This window comes from Citrus clementina, unplaced genomic scaffold (assembly GCF_000493195.1).
Source record: "Citrus clementina cultivar Clemenules unplaced genomic scaffold, Citrus_clementina_v1.0 scaffold_3, whole genome shotgun sequence".
NCBI lineage: Eukaryota > Viridiplantae > Streptophyta > Magnoliopsida > Sapindales > Rutaceae > Citrus > Citrus x clementina.
The window spans coordinates 50,034,402-50,054,127 of NW_006262339.1; the positions used below are offsets into that span (position 1 = coordinate 50,034,402).

Sequence of the window (19,726 nt, forward strand, 5' to 3'; positions counted from 1 at the left end):
ACAGTGGCTTAGCTACAGCTACCCTCCAAATAGAGCCTCATTGTGTTTCTTTTTTTATCTCATCTTCATTCTTCTCTCATCTCATCTCATCTCATCAAGTCAACCCTAACATTAACTCCTCAAATGTCTCTTTCGTGGTTTCTTTCTATTCTTTTGGTTACTATAATTTGTTCTCTTTGCCTCGTTAGATATGTAGATATATATCAACATTACGCGTGTGAACTTTCAGGCTCTTCTGTTATTTTATTTTTACCTCCATTTCCTTCTTAGGTAAATGTAATGGTTTAAGAAAAACACATATGCGTATTTTGGGAAGGCAACATATTTTCTGAGTACCAATATTGCCAGCCGCGGGTGTTAATGACCAATATGTGAATATGTGAGAAATACATTTAAAGGTTAATTTAACACAAGAAGCTATGAAGACAAAATCTACCATAAACTTTAAAAAGGAACAACGGTTGGTAAGCTCCATTATGGGGCATGCTTAATTATTTTATCAAAACTTAATACGGTTCACAAGCAATCATATTATTCAGTTCATTTGTCACTAGGCAATAAGTTGTATCATATTTGGTGGGTTTTGAAGTCCATTATGTCATGTAAGTTGACATATTGAGCATAGCTTTTTCAATGATTTTGGGTCAACTTTCAATGAACTATTATTGTTATTGGAGAATTAATTTGCACAGCAAGCCTACATGGAGGGACATGATGATGCATTTGAAAATGGAAGACGCGTTATGGCCAAAACGATATTAAGAGTATGAAAGCGTTTGGTCGTTCCACCAATGAAATTAATCATATAATATTTTTTTTTTGGTTGTATCGTCGTCTCTGAATGAATGAATGCTAACCCCGGGTCGCTCTCTATATAAACCACCATGATTATTATGATAAGAGAGTAATGTTGAAAGTGTTACAATTGTGATGGGGCCACACTTTGAAACTTGAGCAAACTTCTAGGAAACAAAATTATAGTTGAAAAGCCATGCTAGTCCAAAGAATAATTATTTCATTGTCTCACATCCTCAACCATTTCTTTATTATTATTATTTTTTTTCAAAAACAAAATATCTGCCCTGTTATTTGGGCCAGTAGTTTAGGCCTTGAATGTTAGACGTTCACGAGCCCAACGAAAACTCAAGAGTGTCGAAGGTCGAAACTCACCCACCCACCAAAAAAACGAAACCAAACGCGCTCTTCGCTTATTTGTTGATTCTTGGTTGATGGGGACGTGAATTTTCAATTCGTTTAGTTTTGCAGCTTTGGGTATTAAAGACAAAAGTTTGAGTTGGTTTCATTTTGCCCTTCAAAAAATTATGAATTTGTCATTTACCTTCTAATTCTTGAGACGGATTGTCGTTGGAAATCAAAGATCAATTACCTATTGATGAGATATAAAGTCACATTTAAACTTACCTCAGTGCCAAGAAGCATTAGCATTATTTAACATTGTTACGTTTGTGCGTCATTTCCATCAAATTGTATAAAGGGCAAAAAGAAAGAAAAAGAAAGATTCTAGAAGCTGATTCTTGAGTCTTCAAGTACCCTTTCCTGCCACCATAAGTGACCTTCACTCGAATATTGAGTACTCATAAAATAATTTGGCGACGTTAAGAGTTGCAAATGCACTCTCAGTTCCCTTCCATGAGTTTGTCTAGTGAGGGATTTATCACTTTTCACAGAGCCTTTTCGATCGTGTTAATGGATGTATGTTCTCCTATCTTTGGCGCACAGAGGGGGGGAAAAGGCCCACAATTCTTCAATTTGTATTCTCTAGCCATTTGCTCATAAAATGTCAAACTCCATAAAGGGGTAAGAAGGTTTTCACAAAGGAGTATGCAAGAGCGCCAGTGAAAATATAACTGTCAACTCTGTCCAGTATACCACCTACATTCAACATTTCAAAATTTTCATCCCTCCAAAATAGTATATATTCAAATATGGGATTGAAAAACCATGTCCTTCTGGGGCGAATTGTAGAGGGATTCATTGGGCGTAAGTAAAAACTCAAAAGGCATGCAAGGAAACTCAACAAAGGAGAAAGGTAGTTACCATGTCCAGGTATTAGAGACCCCGAGTCTTTGACACCCGCATCGCGTTTGATCATGGACTCCGTAAGATCACCAAACACCGACCCGAAAAAGTTCAAAAACCCAAAAACTATTGCACTGACAAAAAAAAAAAAAAAAATCAGACAGAGAAAACATAAAAGGTTATAGGATGCAACTCTCTATTACAAAGGACTTAACTACAGGAAGATTTTGAATACCTTGGCAAATATCTTGGCCAGCAAAAAATCTTTGATAACACAACAGTAGTTGCTATACAACCGCCCAAACCAACAATAGTTCCCTCCCATGTTTTCTTTGGACTAATACTAGTAAGTTGCGTCCTACCAAAAGCCTGCGGCATAATAAAAATTCTATGTCACTGCCTCCCAATAATAATGCCCAAAAAGAAAAAGAAAACTTCCACTTTAAATAACCGACACAGGTCTTAAGTCCACTAAACCAGAGCCAAAGAAATCCTCGTATGACACAACCTCAAGAGGTGTAAGAAAGGAGGCATTCTACCTCACAAACAATAAAAGAAGAAAAAGGAGGAGGTAAATTATTCCAGACCCCACAAATTATAGGTATTATGGGAATTGCTATGTTGGAGATGCTCTAACTTAGAGCATCTCCTATAGCCATCGGATCTAAAGCTGAAATGAGTATTAGTTGTTTTAGATCCAATGGCTGCAATGGATGCTCTAAGTTAGAGCACAACCAACATAGCTGGACCCTAGGTATTATTCATGACATTAGAAATCATAAGAGAACAAGGTCCTGCCAACCAATTCGGAGGCTTAAATACCTTGCCACCTATAAAAGCAAATGTATCTGCTGCAATTATGCTGCTGAAAGAAATCAAGGTAGCCACAAGACCTACTGTCCAGTGAGGTAGGCCACCAAGAAGAATTGGCCATGAGACTCCTATTCCTGCCAAATGTGAAGTTCTTAGAACATGTAGTTTGATGAAAGGAAAAAAATAAAATAAAATGCCATGAAGGAATTAGGAGACCAAAGTGGGTATGAAGAAGAATAAAGCACAACACCGCATGCTGAGGTCCTTCAACAAGAGAGTTGGAACATCTACTTCACTATTTTCCATCATTAACATCAAAAGAAGCCAGAACACTCATCATAAAGAGGATTGAAACGAACTTAATGGTTTCAAGATCTTTTACATTCAAGTAGAATCAATGTTTAATATATGCTTGTATTCAGACAAAATGGGCAAAATTGGTTCTATCATGAAATTTTCTAATATCTAATGTACTGGATGTGCATAGAAAACTTACCTGTATTTAAGGCTGGAGCAGACAAACCACATCGGAGCTTAACCCAGAAACAAGGAAGATAACCACAGTAAAACAGACCAAAGATGGTACTACTGAGTTGAGCAAAACGGGGATTTCCTCTCTGTAAAAGCAATGCCATAGCAACAACGAAAGCCGCAAATGTCACTGAAACATCAATTTGACCAAAATACCTGACCATGTAAGAAATACTAGTCAGCAACGAAATTCACTATCTTAACTAACAACCAACATTGAACACTATTCCAGATCAAAGACATTGCACACATGCAAAAGCATTCTCTTTTGCAGAAACAATCCCAGCAGCATGAAACAAAGTATTTTGCTGACAGAATATATTAAATAAAGATCAAGCGGAATTGAGAAGAACTCACATGTCAAAAAGATTTGGATTTTAATACAATTGAAAACTTTAGGACAAAAATTCGCCAATGTTCAGAATGAAATTGATTTCCAAGGAATAAAAATAAAATGCACTCTAACTAATAAGGAAATTCTAACAGTTAATTTTATTATTATTATTATTATTTTTTAAGAACAATTAAAAAGGTATTGAAAGGATTAGTTCATCTAGGACTTATCTTTTGCATCCTTTATGAAACTATACACTCACCCTACATTCATGTACCAGATACAAAGCAGAAACACGAAGTGTATTTATTTGAACCAGAAAGCATAGCATACTAAGCACTCATGAAAAGATCAAACCCAGAAGTCATCTACATTGACCTTGAACCCACCCATAGAGCATTTAAAAATCTATTTTGTGAACTGAGGAGGATTCAAGATTTTGAACAAAAGCATATGTACTCCGTATAGAAGCTTCAAACAACTGATACAACTATCTTCAAATGTATTATCGGGAACTCTAAATATATTCTAGTTATTTAAAAATCTTACAAGGTATTTTAGAAAACTCTAAATATCTGCGAGTTATTTAAAAACCTTCAAATGTATTATCGGAAACTCTAAATATGTGCGACTTATTAAAAATCTTACAAGGTAAGTATAGGCATGAAAGCACATATAACAGAGCAAACTCGTGACACATATCGAGGAGGCGGAGTCATTCCGGCAGCAATTCCGCGACTTCTAACCAACTCAAAATACTCACGTGCGCCAACAAAAACAGCAGCTGCAAAGCAAACTGTGAAAACCCAACCTCCAGCCAGTACAACTCCTCCAACGAAGATTCCAATGCCAAGTCCAAAACCAATTCTTTTCCTCAACTGGCTCGCTTTCTGTTGACTCCCAGAATCGGAAACCGACTTCTCACTTACCACTAATTTATGGCCATTGTCAATTCCCTATAACACACTCATTTCAATAATTCCAACGCAATATTAATAAAGCAAGCTAATGAATCTCTGAATATACAAAAAAATTAAATCATGAGACCTATCGTTAGAAATCAATATCCCACTGAAAATTGAATCTTCTAAACTGCCTAGATCACAAAAAAAACATTTTACATGCGTAAATATGAATGCAAGTGCGTAATTTACGGGGAAAACAAATAAGCAATCGAATTTATTACCTCTTTCAAATTGCCGTCATCGAGGTGGTCCGGCTCGGCTCTTGCTACAGCCGAAATCATGCGCCGGTTCGTGTCAATGCCGGTTTGGCGAACGCGAAGTGTAAATTTGGGTCGATTAAACACTATCCGAACATTGAGTTTCGGAGGCTGTTTTTGAGTAAAAATTAGGATTTTGTTCGACGAGGGACGGCACGGGCAAGCATTAAGTGAAGTTAAAGGGAGTGAAATCAGATGACTGCATCGATCGATTTCCACAAAGGAGGCCATCAAATTTAAGTGAGAAATAAATTGGCGTATTTAATTAAAATGAATCAAACTCATTATAGTGTCGTTTTTAGAGTTTTGATTGTGCGTTTTGAATTCGGTGAAAGTTGAGGTGTGACTGCGGTTTCAGTTAATAGTTGTTGATTGGGTATTGTTGTTTGCGCGGGGGTGGGGAGAATTTTGCATACTCTGCTATCTGTACACTGAACGGATTTTGGGAGATGAGCAGAGACTTGGGTTTTACGCGCCTTTGGGATGCGCGTGGAATGAAATTCCTTACTTTTTTTTTTCCCCTAATAATTAAGGGTGGGCCCGGCAGACTGAGGTTTGCTACATGCAGTTCGCTAGGTGTCATGCCCACTCGACGGCCCAACTGATACTAGGCCTCCTTAAATTTTTTCACTATCCCTTTCCTTTTAAATAATACCACCTATTATTATTATTTTTTTTTCTGTGTCTCTCCCATCTCATTTGCACTTTTAGTCTCTCGTACGGACGCAGGCACCTCCAACACCACCATCAGTCCAATATTTTTAGAGAAATGATATACGTCTCAACTCAATGGAATCTCAAGGCACGCTGCTTCTCGCTTGAGCAAAGCACCGCCACATCCCATGCTGCCCGACGCAAAAAACTTAGGAGGAAGCTTTGGCCATTGAAAATATTAAAGAGTTTTTAATCTATTTCTAACTAAATATTTCTATTAGAGCTAACAACCATTTGGTCGGGGTTAGTTGGCACTTGCCACCTCCTTCTCTTAACCCTGAGATAGAGGGTTTGTGTCTTCTCGAATAGACGTAGGAGTTTAAGTAAATCCAAATTCTCATTTTCCTATTGGCCATTAGCCACGATAAGTCTACTGCATATACTTACATATAAGGGTTGGTAAAAAAACATGATACAAGCTCGATAGTATGACCAATCTCTAGGAGAAAGATTTCGGGGTTCTCTTTCTTTGGTTTGACTAAGCCAACACTCGAACACTGGGTAAGAAGAAAGGGGTTTTTTTTTTTTTTTTTTTTATAGGGTCAATATCTTCTTTTCATGCATGGATATATTTTTTATAAGGGTCACCCTATGTTACATTAATACGTTTAACGTAACATATATATATTCACAGTAATAATAGTGGGTCTTATTATTAATACTGTTGTTGTGAGTGTGTGTATATTACGTTAAACGTAACATAACATTGGCCTTCTTATAATATAGTTGATTGTATGAGAGTATTCTAAATATTGGGAACTGAGTCAATGCACTACGCGATAAACTTCACTGCATTAGAGTTAATGTCTTCTTTTCTTATATAAATAGTTTTCTTATAGTGTATCTAATTGTATGCAAATCTCTCAAGTAGCGGGAATTGAGTCAGGATAAAATTTATTATATTAAAATTAAAATTTTTTATTTTTAATTTATCTTTAATTTTAAAATGATCAGCGCCCCTGATTGAAAACCCACTATATGTATACATACTCAAACACATGTACAAACACAGATAGAAATAGATCTATCTTATTTGTCCAATGACTCCTCTAGTAATTGAATGCAATTGTCCTTTTTACTCAGTGGTTGAATAACATGATTATCTGCATTGAACTTTTATTTTGGGCTTATTATGATGAATAAATTTATTGGCAGACCTTCACTTTCCTCGTACAATTCCACTTTAAATAAAGTGATAGTCAAGGATAAATAAGAATTCACCACACAGTTTTTTTTTTTTAAAATTACTTGCATTTGTAAGTAGTCTCTTTCCCCTTTTTACCCCATATGTCACTTCCTCTATAACCAAAAGGAATTACACAAATTATTGAGTAATATATTGGTATTTTCTTATTTCTTGTTGATCAAACATTTTTGTACTTGATATTACTTTCAAATTTTAACTTAAAATATATGTAATTTAAGTCAATCATTAATATTAAAAATTTTATCACCCGTAATATTTTTTAATTTATGTATAGAGTAACAATAAGATTGCAAAAAAAAAAAAGAAAAAGAATATTACTTTGAGTTTTAACAATAAAAAATTAAATTAAAAATTAGAGTTTTTTTTAAAAAAAGAGATTTTAAAAATAAAATAAGTAAAAGGGGACTTCATAGGGAGATTAGAGTGGTGCCCATTGTCTAACTCTTAAGTTAAAATATATTGGCTAAATATAATTTTTTAGTTTCTTACCAGGGATAATTTTAAAAATAATAAGATAAAATTAAAAAAATAAACATTGATGAGATGGTTTTGTGTCAAATATCATTATTGTTTACTGATTCACCGGTGCTTGTGTATTTAAATAAGCGTACCTCATCCCTCATCCCATTAAAATTTTCATCTTTGTTCTTCACCCCATGCCTTAATAAAATCTAGTGGTGTGGGAATGAGAAATCCCCATGTGAGATATGAGAATGATTTTCCCATCCCCATCCGCACTTCATTTCTAATTTATTTATTTTATAGTAGGTATCCACAAATGATTTTAATGAATTAAAATTTTAAAATTTAAATAAAATCGCTACCATAATAAAAAGTATTTAATTTATTAAAAAAATCTCTAAAGGCTGAAACAATATCTTAAAATTATATCAAAACTAAAAAAAATGTACGAAGAAAGTAGCACCTTAAGAGAGAAAAAAATATAATAATATTTTAGAGTTGAATAAATGTTGCAATGTAAGGTTTTCTTGTAAACATAGAGTAAAAGTTTATTAACTAACATTATAATTGATAAAATAAAAAAAAATTCATAAATACTGGGAATTTGAGTTGGGTGAATTGAGAATATAAAATCAATCCCTACTTCATTAAGAATTTGAGATTTTTTTTTCTCTATTTCTCACTTATTTTTTAAAATTTATTTAAAATTCATCCATTAAGGATGAGGGTTCCAAACCGTAGAAAATTATGGCATCCCTACTGTCTGTACATTGCATTAAAAAAATTATTACAATAATAATTTTTGGGTTTTTAGCTAAGACCAAAACTCAATCTTCTAAATAAACAAAATGGCGAGACTCGATTCATCAGATTCAGAGCCCGAAGAGAGTGAGAATCTGAGTTCAGAAGAAGAAGAAAGCGAGGCGCCTAATATTAATAGCAATGGGGAAAAGGAACATGAGATATCGGCGTACGAGAAGCAGAGGCTGTCAAGAATTGCAGAGAACAAAGCCAGGATGGAGGCTATGGGTCTTTCCAAACTTGCTTCTTCTTTAATGGGTTCGCCTCAGAATTTGAGTAAGTGTAAAGGGAAACGCAAGGTCCTCGAGGACGATGAGGATTACAGGCCTAATGATGAAGACGAAGGCGAAGATGAAGATGAAGATGGTGGTGGTGACGATGACGATGCGGAGTTTTTGGGCAATAAAGCTTCCAGGTCTTACAAAATGAAGGTAATATTGAATTTGGAGAAATTTTGTTTATAGGAATCCAAAAAACTTTGTGTTTCCCCACTAATGGACTCCAAAAAGTGGTATTTTTGGTTCAATTTTTTATTGATTTTTGTTGCCCATTGCAAACTTCAATTTTTGAAGTAAAGAAGTAAGAAAACTAGAAATTTCTCGCAGAGTTTGCAAGTTTCAGATGGTAAGATGTTACATATCTTGGTTGGAATGTCAGTGAAAAAGAATTTATGCATAACTGGATGAAGTTTTGTCTTTTTATGGTATATATATGTGAGGCTTGAATGCTGTTTAATACTTTCTTCTATCTGGTTGTAACTTGGAAGGCAATTTTGTTTCTTAACCCATTGAACATCTGGTTTGATTCTAAGAACACTGGCTTTGCTGATGTCGTACTTCAGGGGAAGAATAAAAGCTCAATACAGAAGAAGAAAAGCTCCACACGTAAGAAGAAAGCCACTATTCAAAAGCAATTGAGTAGCTCAGATTGTGTTGCTGCCGCTGCTGATGATGATGAGTTAATGCAGGTGATTGCAATTTCTTTTCAGTACTTGGGTTGTACAAAATCTTGTAAATGTTACTCCACTGATACTTAGCATTCATTTACAGGCAATAGCTCTATCACTGCAACCTTCTGAAGAACTTTCAGCTCCTACTCAGAATGGGAAAAAGGGAATTGCTTGTGGTCGGGAAAATACAGGAATGGGCAAGAGGAAAAAATCGGTTTGTTATTGGCCCAGGGTTAATGTTATTAGCATGTGGATATGTTTGCATTAGTCTTCTCTTAATGTGTATTTCCTTGGTCTGCAGTTCACAGCTCGGGTGAAAATGACAGAAGATGAAGTGATCTTACACTTCTTTCAGTTTAATGGTAATATAATGATGCTACTGTATTTTATTCTTTATCTTTTGCTATATTATCCCCCCCTTTTCCTCATGTATGTTTGTGTGAAGCAGTAGGCCTATATTGGGCACTCGGAGATATGAAGAAATGAATGCTTTTAGTTTCTTTGTTATAGCATCAGAAACTCTGGGATAGAAAGAAAATTATCATTATCTTTTGAATTTTGCTGTCATTTTAATTTTTCTAATTGAAACCAACCAATGCTGATCTAGGGTAAATTTGCCATATTTCTCCTATGTCATTGAATATTGTCTTTGACGACATTTTGGTAGCTGACGAGTGATATTACTGGCATGCAGATGCAGAAAAAGGTAGCATAAGTCTGAGAGATTTACGAAGAGTATCGGTTGCACATGATTTCATTTGGACAGACGATGAGTTGTTTGATATGATCCATTGCTTTGATAGTGATGGAGATGGGAAGGTTAGTATTTGCTGCTTGGATTTCTTTTTCAAACTTTTTCCCCCCTCTCAAGTTCCTTTCTCTGTTGCCACCCATACAAACCAAAACCTGAATCCAACTAATGAAATAGTAGTTTATTTCTTGTTGCTTGGAACACATTTACCTAAAATAGGTGATACTCTTCCTTATAAGACTAATATGGTGTTTGAGACAATTTTCATTTTTTCACACAGCATTAGAAGGTTTGAACTCTTTTAACGAATTTCTAATTATCAATCCCATTGATTCCTTCGCAGCTTAATCTTGAGGATTTTCAGAAGATTGTCAGTCGATGCAATATGATATGAGCATCTGAACATTCTTGATGGGTTTGTATAGTCCATAATTCAGTTGTGTTTTCTCTGGGTATTCTGAGGTAGTAGGGCACCTGAAGAGCTCTTAAATATTTATCTCCATATGTACACATGATGATATTGTTGGGCAATTTTCTTTTCCACAATACAAAACAAATGGGAAAGTAGTTGGGCAATTAAATGGCGTGTAAGCACAGGAGTTCCACACTCGGATTTTGTTTGGGACCTGCAACTATTGCTTGCTGATAATAGTGCAACGTCTTGAAATTTTGATTATTCTTCTGTAGGCACGCAATGAGAATATTGGATCGTTAAAGCAGTAGTGCATGGGCTATTCACAGGATCAGTCACACACGCTAATGCTTTTGCCTCACAACATCTGAATTTAGTAAACATTGCACTAGCTCAATGAAAAAGTCATTAACTTTGCTAAATGGAAAACAAGAACTTTTGACCTGGTTACTTAATTTCAAAGGTCGAGCCTCATAACTCACACTTGACTTATACTAGTTTTGATACAGACCAATAACACATTGAAGATGCTGCTGATCAGTCACACATCTGTTTTATCAATTTTCTACAATTCATTTTTTGGCTAGGGTACTGATGAAATCAAATATGCTTTGTTGGTCAAATCTTCTTCATAAGGTACCCCAAAATGATACCAATGAAGCCAACAATAACAACATATATGAAGGGGAGTCCACTGCTACTTCTGTTGGCTTGACGCCTTAAGAGCTCCTGCACAATATAATCTCATGTAAGCAGGCTGCCATAATGCCACTGATTGTAATCATATCACTATGATACAATAATTAGGAATACTTAAGCACAAGCTAATTGGAAAAACTTACATCTAAGCACAATTATTAAAAGGATTTCCAGTTGCGTAAGTCATTCATAAATTGGCATTTGAATGAATGAGTAGAGATCAAATATGCGCTGGACTAGTAAATTTGGGTACGGTTCCCACTCAAAGTGACTTTTCTATGGATAAGGAAATGTGACTATTAGACTAGTGATGTTGACCGTTAGCGATCAAGGCTTGCCCCTCCTCAGATTAAGGAAACAGAAAAAAAAAAAAAAAAAAAAAAACAAATTGTGGCAATATTTTAAGTGACAGCACCTAAAACAACATTACTAGGTCAGAACTTCTTGTGTACATGGGTCTGCTTGGATCAGGTTGGCACCCAACCCGCCCAACCTTCCGACAATGTGGGTAGGGGAAAAACCAATCCAAACAGGACCATTTAAATTGTCAACCCAACGCAACCCAACTCAACCCACATAGGTCCCGTTTGAGATTGAGGTGCTGTAACTTTTTAGTTATAGCTGCTGTAGAAAAAAAACTATAACTATCAAATAAAAATTTATAATATGTAGTAAATATAAATTTTAAATAATAATTTTGACAAAATTATTAAAGATATAATAAATTTTTCATTATACAAGTGAAAAATCTTATCAACATACCTTAGAAGCTATAGCAACTAGTGTTTACCAAACACTTTAGTGCTGTAACTTTTAAGCTACAGCTGTCCAACCTCAATTCCAAACGCACCCATAATCACGGGTCGGGTTGGTTTGAGGGTTGGAATAAAGAAAATAAATTCAAAAAAAAAAAATTGCAGACTGTATTTATTACAGATTCGTTTAAAAGAAAAATTCATTCCAATTTATATATATATAATTCTTATTTTAATTTTATTACAAATCATACAAATTCAGAAATTACTAAAAATGAAGAAGATAGTAAACCCAAATCTGAAATCAAGGACATGTTTCATTCAATAATGCAATTGGACAGCAAGGGGGAAAAGTGTACAATGCACAGCTGGCAGCAATGGCAGCGAACAAGTGGTGGTGACAGTAGCAGGCAGCAGCAACGAACGGTTCGTGAGATAGTGGGTCAGTGTGATGTTGGTGATGTAAATGATGATGAAGATCTTGGTAAAGCAGTGGTTGGATTAAAGTTGTTCAAATTGTCAAAAGTTGAAAACTTAAATAGATTCTGTGGGAGGCGTGCAGCGCAAGAGAAAGAAAATGAAATAGAAACTAGGGTTCAAAAGTTAGAATGAGTGAAACTACGGTTTTCAGATTTTGTATTTATATCTAAATAATATTTATATTCTTTTAAAAAAATTATAGAAGGCAGGTTGGCGGGTCAGGTCGGGGTGGAAAATTTCCAACCCAACCCAACCCCACCTGCAAACAAGGCAGGTTAAGAAAATTCAATCCATTGGGCTGAAATTATTTTACTAACTCAAACACAGGTTTCTGAACACTCCTAGTCAGAGAGATGCAACCAGCTGCTGGAACCACAAGCTATGAGGCCCCAACACAATTTCAGTATCAACAGAAAATGACAGGTTTTATAACATACCAAGCATCATATGTCAAAGCCATACGATATGTTCACTCTCCGAGTTCGCAGGTTAGGAAGGGGTTGAAAATTTTCAACCCGACCCAACCCGCAAACAATGCAGGTTAAGAAATTTCAACCCATTGGGTTGAAAGTATGTTTCCAACCCAAACACGGGTTTTTGAACACCCCTAGTCAGAACTCAGATGCAACTAGCTGCTGGAACCACAAGTTATGAGGCCCCAACATGACTCCAAGATCAAGAGAAAATGACAGGTATTATAATATTCCAAACATCATATGTCAGCCATAAGGAATGTTCACTCTCCTAAACATCCTTCTGGCATGTGGGCTGTCTACTAATTGTGCTTTCTGCAATTTCCTGGTAAAACTAGGGGATGAGCACCAACTATAATTTATAGGCTCTATTAGGAATCTCAGAGTATGCAAATATCAGTGTAGCTCAATTGATTCCTAAACCAAAGAGACATCATGCACACCTCAGGGGAAAAAGGCCTCTTAAACGATGAATGACATAAATATGTTCTCACCAGTTCCTGTTGAAGTTTGTTATTTATCTGAATAACAGAGTTTTTCTCCTCAGTTAGCTTTGAAATGAGAGCCCTTGCCTGAATCACAAGCATTAATCAGATTCGAGAGTCAAGAAATTCTAGAGATATTTGAGCAATAATATGCTTTGAGTTTAATCCACACATTTAATACAAACAATCAAAGGTAAGTAATGTAATGACTTGGAAATAAAAATACTGTGATGGAAAAAAATGACAGACTATAATGAGTAATTTGCAGTAAGTAGCATATATAAATAGCTCCTATGTCATTTTAACTAATGGTCAACCTCACTGGATACCACTGAACATAAGCATTAAAACAATAATGGGTAAGCATGTCTCTTGCCTCCTACCAAGCATAATAATGGGATACAAATGGCTGCAGAGATGCTTCACACGGAGATTTGAAAAGGATTCCCATCAACCAAGGTATTCTGATGTGAAAATGTAAAAATGATGTGTCTCAGAACCAAACCAACTCTAAAGACAAAAGGATCACTGGAAATGCTAAGTGACTACTTTGATATAGCACAAAAAGTAGCAAAATTTATGACTTCACATGCTGCCTGATTAATTGTGTTGCCCCTAGAGGACATTCAAGAGACAGAGAAAAACAAAAGTGCAGTCGCACCAACACATAAAAAAGAATGCCTTTAATTGATGAGAAAAAGAAAGAAGCAATTAAATCCACAAATATTTAGTTACCGACTAGTAAATAATGTTTTGTCAGAATCTACACTAAATTTTGATAGTCGTCTTCAAAAGCAAATAAAAATATCAAATGCAGAAGGCCTGAGAAATAAAAAGTGTACCTCTGTTGACTTATCTTGCGGCTCATATTGCTCAACAAAAGCTCTTGAAGCCTAAAGGAAAAAGAAAAAAAACTGTAAATGATCAATTAAACTGAAATAAAAATAATGTAAGATGCTTCAAAAATTCAATTACCAAAAGCATCAATACTCACAGCGGCTGAAAATTCGGAAGCACTGAAATTCCCATTATCCGAAACTGATGCCCTCGGTGAAGAACCTTCTTCTGATCCTTCGTGAACTGGAGATGGAGGCCGAGGTGGAGCCACATAAAGAACCCTCAGTTTGCACTCTTCAACATGATGACCCGCCTCCTTATTGAACTAGAATCCCAAAAAAAAAAAAGAACAAAAACACAAAAACCCATGTTAGCCGCAAACCGTACCAATTAACCAGAATATATATTCAAAACAAGATTATATAGTCACTATGTCAATACCATCTCTGGAGTAATATCTTTAGCTGTGGCTCCAGGACTGGCAACCACACCCTGAAGTAAGAACTTGTCTTTGCATTGCATGTCTGGTGGGGCCTCCTTTTGCGATTGCATTGTAACTAAATCATAACATGTAATTGATAAAATCAGTAAGTAATTTGGGAAAAAAAGTGACAATTAACAACAATAATTATTAAAAAGAAAAGGTGAGAAATTACCTATAACATCACATGTAGACCTCGGCAAGACCACGCCAGTGTTGGGCCTAACACAATACTTCTTTGGATTTGTCGTTTTAACCTAAAACGCACCAAATTCACATTCATAGACACGCAAATCAAAATTACAAATATCTAGGGCACGAGAAGTTCTAAATTGATCTCAAAGATCTAAATGTGCAGCACAGAAAATACGGGTGAATTTTCCTTAAAATTGAAATAAGTACCTTGAAAGCCACATAATTATCTGTCTTATTTGATAACTGTAGAGAGCACGAGATCTGCTTCCTCAATTCAACTTTTTTTTTTCGAAAATGAAAACACTTAAATCAGAAACATAAAAAGTGTGAGAAGCAAAATAAAGATCACAAAACAAAAAGAAGAGAAGCTTACAAGGAAATTGAAGCTCCTGAGGTTCGATGTTGAGAAGCTCGCCAGTACTCATCATGACGCAAACGATTTAGGTTGGGGCTGGAGATAGAAAGTAACTGGCAGTTTCCGGCAAGGGAAAGTAGTTCCGGTGCCGGCGGAAAGGAAAATTCTAGCTAGCCACGAGTGGGCAGGCGAAAGACAAGATAGAAAGAGAGATTCAAAGAAACGACGCCGAATTAAATGACAGAGAGAGAGAGAGAGAGAGAGAGCTGCAAAGAGCAAAGTTAACAAACGTGGGACAGTGATGTTTGTCTTACGAGGGTGACGTGGAGAAGTTGTAGAATATCTCAAATCTATTATAATTAATTGATGTAATATATATAATTAAATTTAATATAATAATTATTTATATAATATTTTTTAAAATAAATATATATATATTATAATATTATTTATTTATTGTATAGCTGATATAATATCTCATATATATTTTAAAATTTTTCAAATGATGTAAGATAAAGATATTGTCTTATTTTTTATTTTGGGTGTCTTTAAAATTAAGGTTACCATAATTTTTAAGATATAATATAATTTAAAAGTTATTTTAATATAATTTTTTATTTATATAATAAAAATTTATGATATCTTTAATAATGTTATTAAAATTTATATTTATTATATATTATTAATTTTTATATATATATATATATATATATATATATATATATATTTTTTTTTTTTTTCACAGCTGAAGACATACTTTTCTTTGCATACCAAACTTTGCAGCTTCTTCGGTTCTAAGTAAGGGCACAATCGTCTTTTCATTGATGACCATTTGACTGGTATCTCCTATGTTGACCGTGTGTTATGATTGCGTTAAACATAGAAGCGCTAGTCTCAGTGGGAGCTGGCTAAGTTACAGATCTAACTGTAGCCAACTCATATTGCCTGCATTTGCACGGTTTTTCTCTCTCCTCGGGACACGTGTGCTGCTTCCCATTGGGTGTGTACGTTACAGATTCTGTAACGTAGATTGGTCCGTCTCAGTGATGTTTAAAATCAATTACTAGTGCAATTGGTATCGGTCCTATTGGAGCTAACATGTCAACTCCAGAAAATACGCAACCAATGAAATGCAGCTTTTATTCATTTTAAGATTAGACCCTAGAATCTAGTCAAAGCAAAATTTGGTTGAAAGAAGAACTATAAGTCTATACTAACCAAAAGAGTGAGTTCGAGAATGCTGCAACTTTTAAATTAATTGATATTGGTTATATTGTATAACTAATTAGTTGTAAAGAGAATTAGTTAAGTATTTAATAAATTTTATTTTTAAAAGTATTGTGAGTTTTAAAAGTAATTTTACATGTTTAATAAACTTTAGTGTTAAACTGCTAAGAGAAAACAAATGACTAAAATATATATAAAGAAAGATAAAATTTACTTATACACATAAAAGTAGGTACATCTACTATTTTTAATAGTGTATTATAACAATTTTTGCTAAAAAAATAATATATTGATTTTATTTTTATCTTTATCTTAAAACAATTGATAATTAAATTTATAATATGGTGAAACAAATTTAATTATAATTCGACCGACAAATTAATATTAATAAATTTATATTGATGAATTTTAATAAATTTTTATTAAAACATTGATTTTGTTTTCAATTTGAATAAGAATAATTTTGGGATTAGGTAATAATTTTAAAGATATTTATGGAATTGCATTAAAGGATAAAATTCATTTTCAAAATCAGAATTTAAAAGTTACACATTCCCTACTTTTCAAAATCAACTGTAGGAGGAACTGATTTTGACAAAAATAATTTTAATTTTTTTTTACCAAACACTAAAATTATCTTTTAAATTTTTAAAATTACTTTTAAGCCTCCCAAAAGCAATCTCAAACGGACCCTAACTGAATGACAGTGCTTACTTGAAATATATATATTCTTATATACAAGTTTTCAAGCATAAATAAATAAATAAAAAGTTTCCAATACCAAAATTCTATGACGTTAAATTTCTACCTCCATACAACATACGGTATGGATGAGTTGATTGAGACCAATAACCAAGTTTTCAATCAGCTAATATATATTAATTCTACATTTTACTTTATTGTTTGCTCACAAATCTGTATTTGATTGAGACCACAATGTTTCAGGTAATTCTTTGATAGCAGAAAAACAAGATTAACCATCAGCAGAAGCAGGAGATTGTTGCCGGCGAGCTTGACTTGTGAAACCAGCAAACCAGGCGACCCTCATGAGTTGCACACCAAGGATCAATATCCACCAGCAAACTAGGCCCCTAACTGTATGCACAATCCATGCAGGTGCACTGAGCTCAGCCCCTAGCTTCAACCCTCTCATTAGTTGCAACACGCGGTAAGACTCGTACACAACTGGGGTCACCAACCACACGGGTGACTGCCAATGCCATGTTAACATCTCAGTCAAAATCTGTATTGACAAAAGCAGTAGGTAGGGACCTAAAAGAACTGCAAATGGGATGAAAGGCAGCTGGGGTTGGAGAAAGCCCTTTTGTGAGCCAAACAGCATCAACAAGGGGATGATGAATCCAGTTGTGTTTGCAACCATATTCCAAAACTTGTAACTGAAAGGAGGCTTGCTATTGCAGGCCCGTGTTGTGTTTTTAGACCGCGCGCATGAATCTGCCATGAGGAGGAAAAGGGTTGCACCGATATTGAAGATGCAATCTAGTCCAATCAAGGAAAGCAGGCTGGCAATATTGGGGCCAAGAAATATGGATGATATCGGTAGCCACAAAGTTGGTACCATACCTGTGCCTAGGAGAATACAGGGGCCAAGAAGCCACATTGGCCATTTGAGAAACTGAAGCTGGACCAATGGCTGATTATTTGCATCCGTGACCTCTTCAGTTTTCGTTGCTGGAGCTTCAGCTGTATTGTCAGAGCTCAAAGTTTCAAATATGTTGCTATTTTTGTTCAAGATCTTGTAGTCAGCATCATCAGTGGGAGCATGGGAAGCTGGTGATAGTTCCCATGGAGTCAATTTTGTGCAGCAGAGAGGGGAATGTTTAACATGAGTACAAGGTGAGGTGACTACAGGGATCGCACTTTTGAAGTTTACCAATCTCATGCTTCTGGGTAGCGTCCACAGAACCCCAACGGTCGACATAGCAGATGGAGCTTGAGCCAATGACGCCATTACTTGCAGAAATGTTAGCAGCTCAGAGTGAAAGCTATGCTCTGGAGTCTTGAGTCACAAAAGCATATGAACTTCATGAGATAAGTAAATAAAAAGCATTAGATAACAGAAAAAATGAAGAAGAATGGCATTCCTCATGCTAAGAAACCACAAAGACATTTAGTTCATATACAAGCTCCACTATAGATTATATCAAACTAACAGTTAATATACTCAAATAACCTATTACAAGATAAATATTGCCCCATTAGCTGTACTAAAGTTTGGTTCCTTTGGCAAAAAAATATCCCGACAAAAATGAAACAAACTATGGCACTCGGTCACATGCCAATAATAACTGAATTATCTTTATAGAAAAAATGAAAAATCCCCTGGCTGCAAGCTGAGAAGGGCTACCGACCCAAGAACAATTTTCACAACAAATTCACAAATCAAAAGAATACTAAAGAACACGGAATTTAGAAAAAATTAAAAAGCATTTTGACAGCAGGGTCTCCAGGAGAAGCCTAGAAATTTTTTCATTTCAAAGTTCGATTTGTCTTCAGAAACGACAGTATAAAAGCAGCGAGGTCAAATCAAAGGGCCAGAAAATATTAATTCGAGGCTATTTCGTAAAAGATTAACTGATATAAAGAATGAAAATCCAATGAAACACAAAGCTTACCTCGTCGAGAAAACTCCTTATGAAATCTTGGTGTCAAATGAGCTTGTAAGTTAAGTCTGATGAAACGCAGAGGAGGAACGAGAAAATGAAAACGAAATCGGGAGGAAATAGAGAGAAGATTTCTTAAATTAGCTAAACGGGCTTGATATGTACGTTGCTTATTCAAATTGGGCCTTATTATTCACTGATACCCACCATCAAACAAAACCAACATAGGACCCTTAAGGGTCCGTTTGGTATTATTTTTAAATGTGTATTTTTTAAAAATAAAAATAAAAATAAAAATAGTGTTTTACAGTTGTTGTATTTTGAATTTAAGTATGTGTCTGCTATAAGTTTTTATATCCTGTATTTTAAAACTGAACATAATAATATGCGTTTGATAGACACAATTGAAATGATAAAAACAATGAATATGTGTTCGTTAATATCATTTTAAAAAACAGTTTTTACTAAATATTTAAGTCACATTTATGAATAAAAACTAATTGTTTAACTAATACATACACAACCATTCCAGAAATAGTTTAAACAAAATAATTATAAAAAATTACATGATAATAAATTTTGAGTATCATCATTAATTAAAAAAATGAATTTATGAAAAGGATGGTAACAACTCAACACGTCTTTGATTTTGATTCCTTTCGCCTTCCTTCTCCGGTCTCCCCCCAGTCCCCACAGAAAATACTTTTGCTCTTCCCCCCCAATATATATATATATATATATATATATATTATTTATGATTTTTAATAAACCAATCTCCAAGCCAACGAAATAGACGCACGCAGCACGTTGTATGCTAACATCTCAATCAAACAAGGCTTCTGAGAATTGAAGTTTTGATTGGTCTTCTTTTACCCCCCA

At 34.8% G+C, this 19,726-nt stretch overlaps 4 protein-coding genes across 6 annotated transcripts; 1 reads left to right on the forward strand and 3 right to left on the reverse strand.

Moving 5' to 3' along the window:
- Positions 1–1,409: 1,409 nt before the first annotated feature.
- LOC18046895 (phosphatidate cytidylyltransferase 4, chloroplastic) lies at positions 1,410–5,423 on the reverse strand. 2 transcript variants are annotated; one of them, XM_024189748.1, is made up of 7 exons: positions 4,905–5,423; positions 4,367–4,674; positions 3,350–3,540; positions 2,863–2,981; positions 2,276–2,409; positions 2,059–2,174; positions 1,410–1,893 (listed from the first exon to the last, which is right to left on the reverse strand). In XM_024189748.1, exons 1-7 carry the CDS (start codon positions 5,169–5,171, stop codon positions 1,802–1,804), a joined length of 1,227 nt encoding a protein of 408 aa, XP_024045516.1. In that variant the 5' UTR covers positions 5,172–5,423; the 3' UTR covers positions 1,410–1,801. The 2 variants fall into 2 exon arrangements, with proteins under 2 accessions (XP_024045516.1, XP_006445317.1); XM_006445254.2 differs by having other exon boundaries at positions 2,863–2,987.
- A 2,685-nt stretch (positions 5,424–8,108) lies between these two features.
- Positions 8,109–10,500, forward strand: LOC18046896 (centrin-1). Its single transcript, XM_006445256.2, has 6 exons — positions 8,109–8,555; positions 8,966–9,091; positions 9,174–9,287; positions 9,375–9,435; positions 9,768–9,892; positions 10,168–10,500. The coding sequence occupies exons 1-6, from the start codon at positions 8,172–8,174 to the stop codon at positions 10,216–10,218; spliced, it is 861 nt and encodes a 286-aa protein (XP_006445319.1). The 5' UTR covers positions 8,109–8,171; the 3' UTR covers positions 10,219–10,500.
- A 129-nt stretch (positions 10,501–10,629) lies between these two features.
- LOC18046897 (vesicle-associated protein 1-2) lies at positions 10,630–15,304 on the reverse strand. Its single transcript, XM_006445257.2, has 8 exons — positions 15,015–15,304; positions 14,849–14,919; positions 14,622–14,703; positions 14,407–14,522; positions 14,123–14,290; positions 13,971–14,021; positions 13,138–13,215; positions 10,630–10,965 (listed from the first exon to the last, which is right to left on the reverse strand). The coding sequence occupies exons 1-8, from the start codon at positions 15,067–15,069 to the stop codon at positions 10,855–10,857; spliced, it is 732 nt and encodes a 243-aa protein (XP_006445320.1). The 5' UTR covers positions 15,070–15,304; the 3' UTR covers positions 10,630–10,854.
- A 1,697-nt stretch (positions 15,305–17,001) lies between these two features.
- On the reverse strand, positions 17,002–19,038 carry LOC18046898. Of its 2 annotated transcripts, none has more exons than XM_024189979.1 (2): positions 18,860–19,038; positions 17,002–18,243 (listed from the first exon to the last, which is right to left on the reverse strand). In XM_024189979.1, exon 2 carries the CDS (start codon positions 18,193–18,195, stop codon positions 17,197–17,199), a length of 999 nt encoding a protein of 332 aa, XP_024045747.1. In that variant the 5' UTR covers positions 18,196–18,243; positions 18,860–19,038; the 3' UTR covers positions 17,002–17,196. The 2 variants fall into 2 exon arrangements, with proteins under 2 accessions (XP_024045747.1, XP_006445323.1); XM_006445260.2 differs by having other exon boundaries at positions 17,002–18,266.
- Positions 19,039–19,726: the final 688 nt, after the last annotated feature.

Excerpts from the sequence above, each read along its gene's own strand:
- LOC18046896 (XM_006445256.2), top strand. The coding sequence starts at position 8,172 with ATGGCGAGACTCGATTCATCAGATTCAGAGCCCGAAGAGAGTGAGAAT. Across the intron at positions 9,288-9,374 it reads TGGGCAAGAGGAAAAAATCG|TTCACAGCTCGGGTGAAAAT; the intron begins GTTTGTTATTGG and ends CTTGGTCTGCAG. Across the intron at positions 9,893-10,167 it reads ATAGTGATGGAGATGGGAAG|CTTAATCTTGAGGATTTTCA; the intron begins GTTAGTATTTGC and ends ATTCCTTCGCAG.
- LOC18046895 (XM_006445254.2), bottom strand. The coding sequence starts at position 5,171 with ATGGCCTCCTTTGTGGAAATCGATCGATGCAGTCATCTGATTTCACTC. Across the intron at positions 3,541-4,366 it reads TTCATGCCTATACTTACCTT|GTATTTTGGTCAAATTGATG; the intron begins GTAAGATTTTTA and ends TTACATGGTCAG. Across the intron at positions 2,175-2,275 it reads TGGCCAAGATATTTGCCAAG|TGCAATAGTTTTTGGGTTTT; the intron begins GTATTCAAAATC and ends TTTTTTTGTCAG.
- LOC18046898 (XM_024189979.1), bottom strand. The coding sequence starts at position 18,195 with ATGGCGTCATTGGCTCAAGCTCCATCTGCTATGTCGACCGTTGGGGTT.
- LOC18046897 (XM_006445257.2), bottom strand. The coding sequence starts at position 15,069 with ATGATGAGTACTGGCGAGCTTCTCAACATCGAACCTCAGGAGCTTCAA. Across the intron at positions 14,291-14,406 it reads AAGATATTACTCCAGAGATG|TTCAATAAGGAGGCGGGTCA; the intron begins GTATTGACATAG and ends TTGGGATTCTAG. Across the intron at positions 13,216-13,970 it reads CGCAAGATAAGTCAACAGAG|GCAAGGGCTCTCATTTCAAA; the intron begins GTACACTTTTTA and ends CTTGTGATTCAG.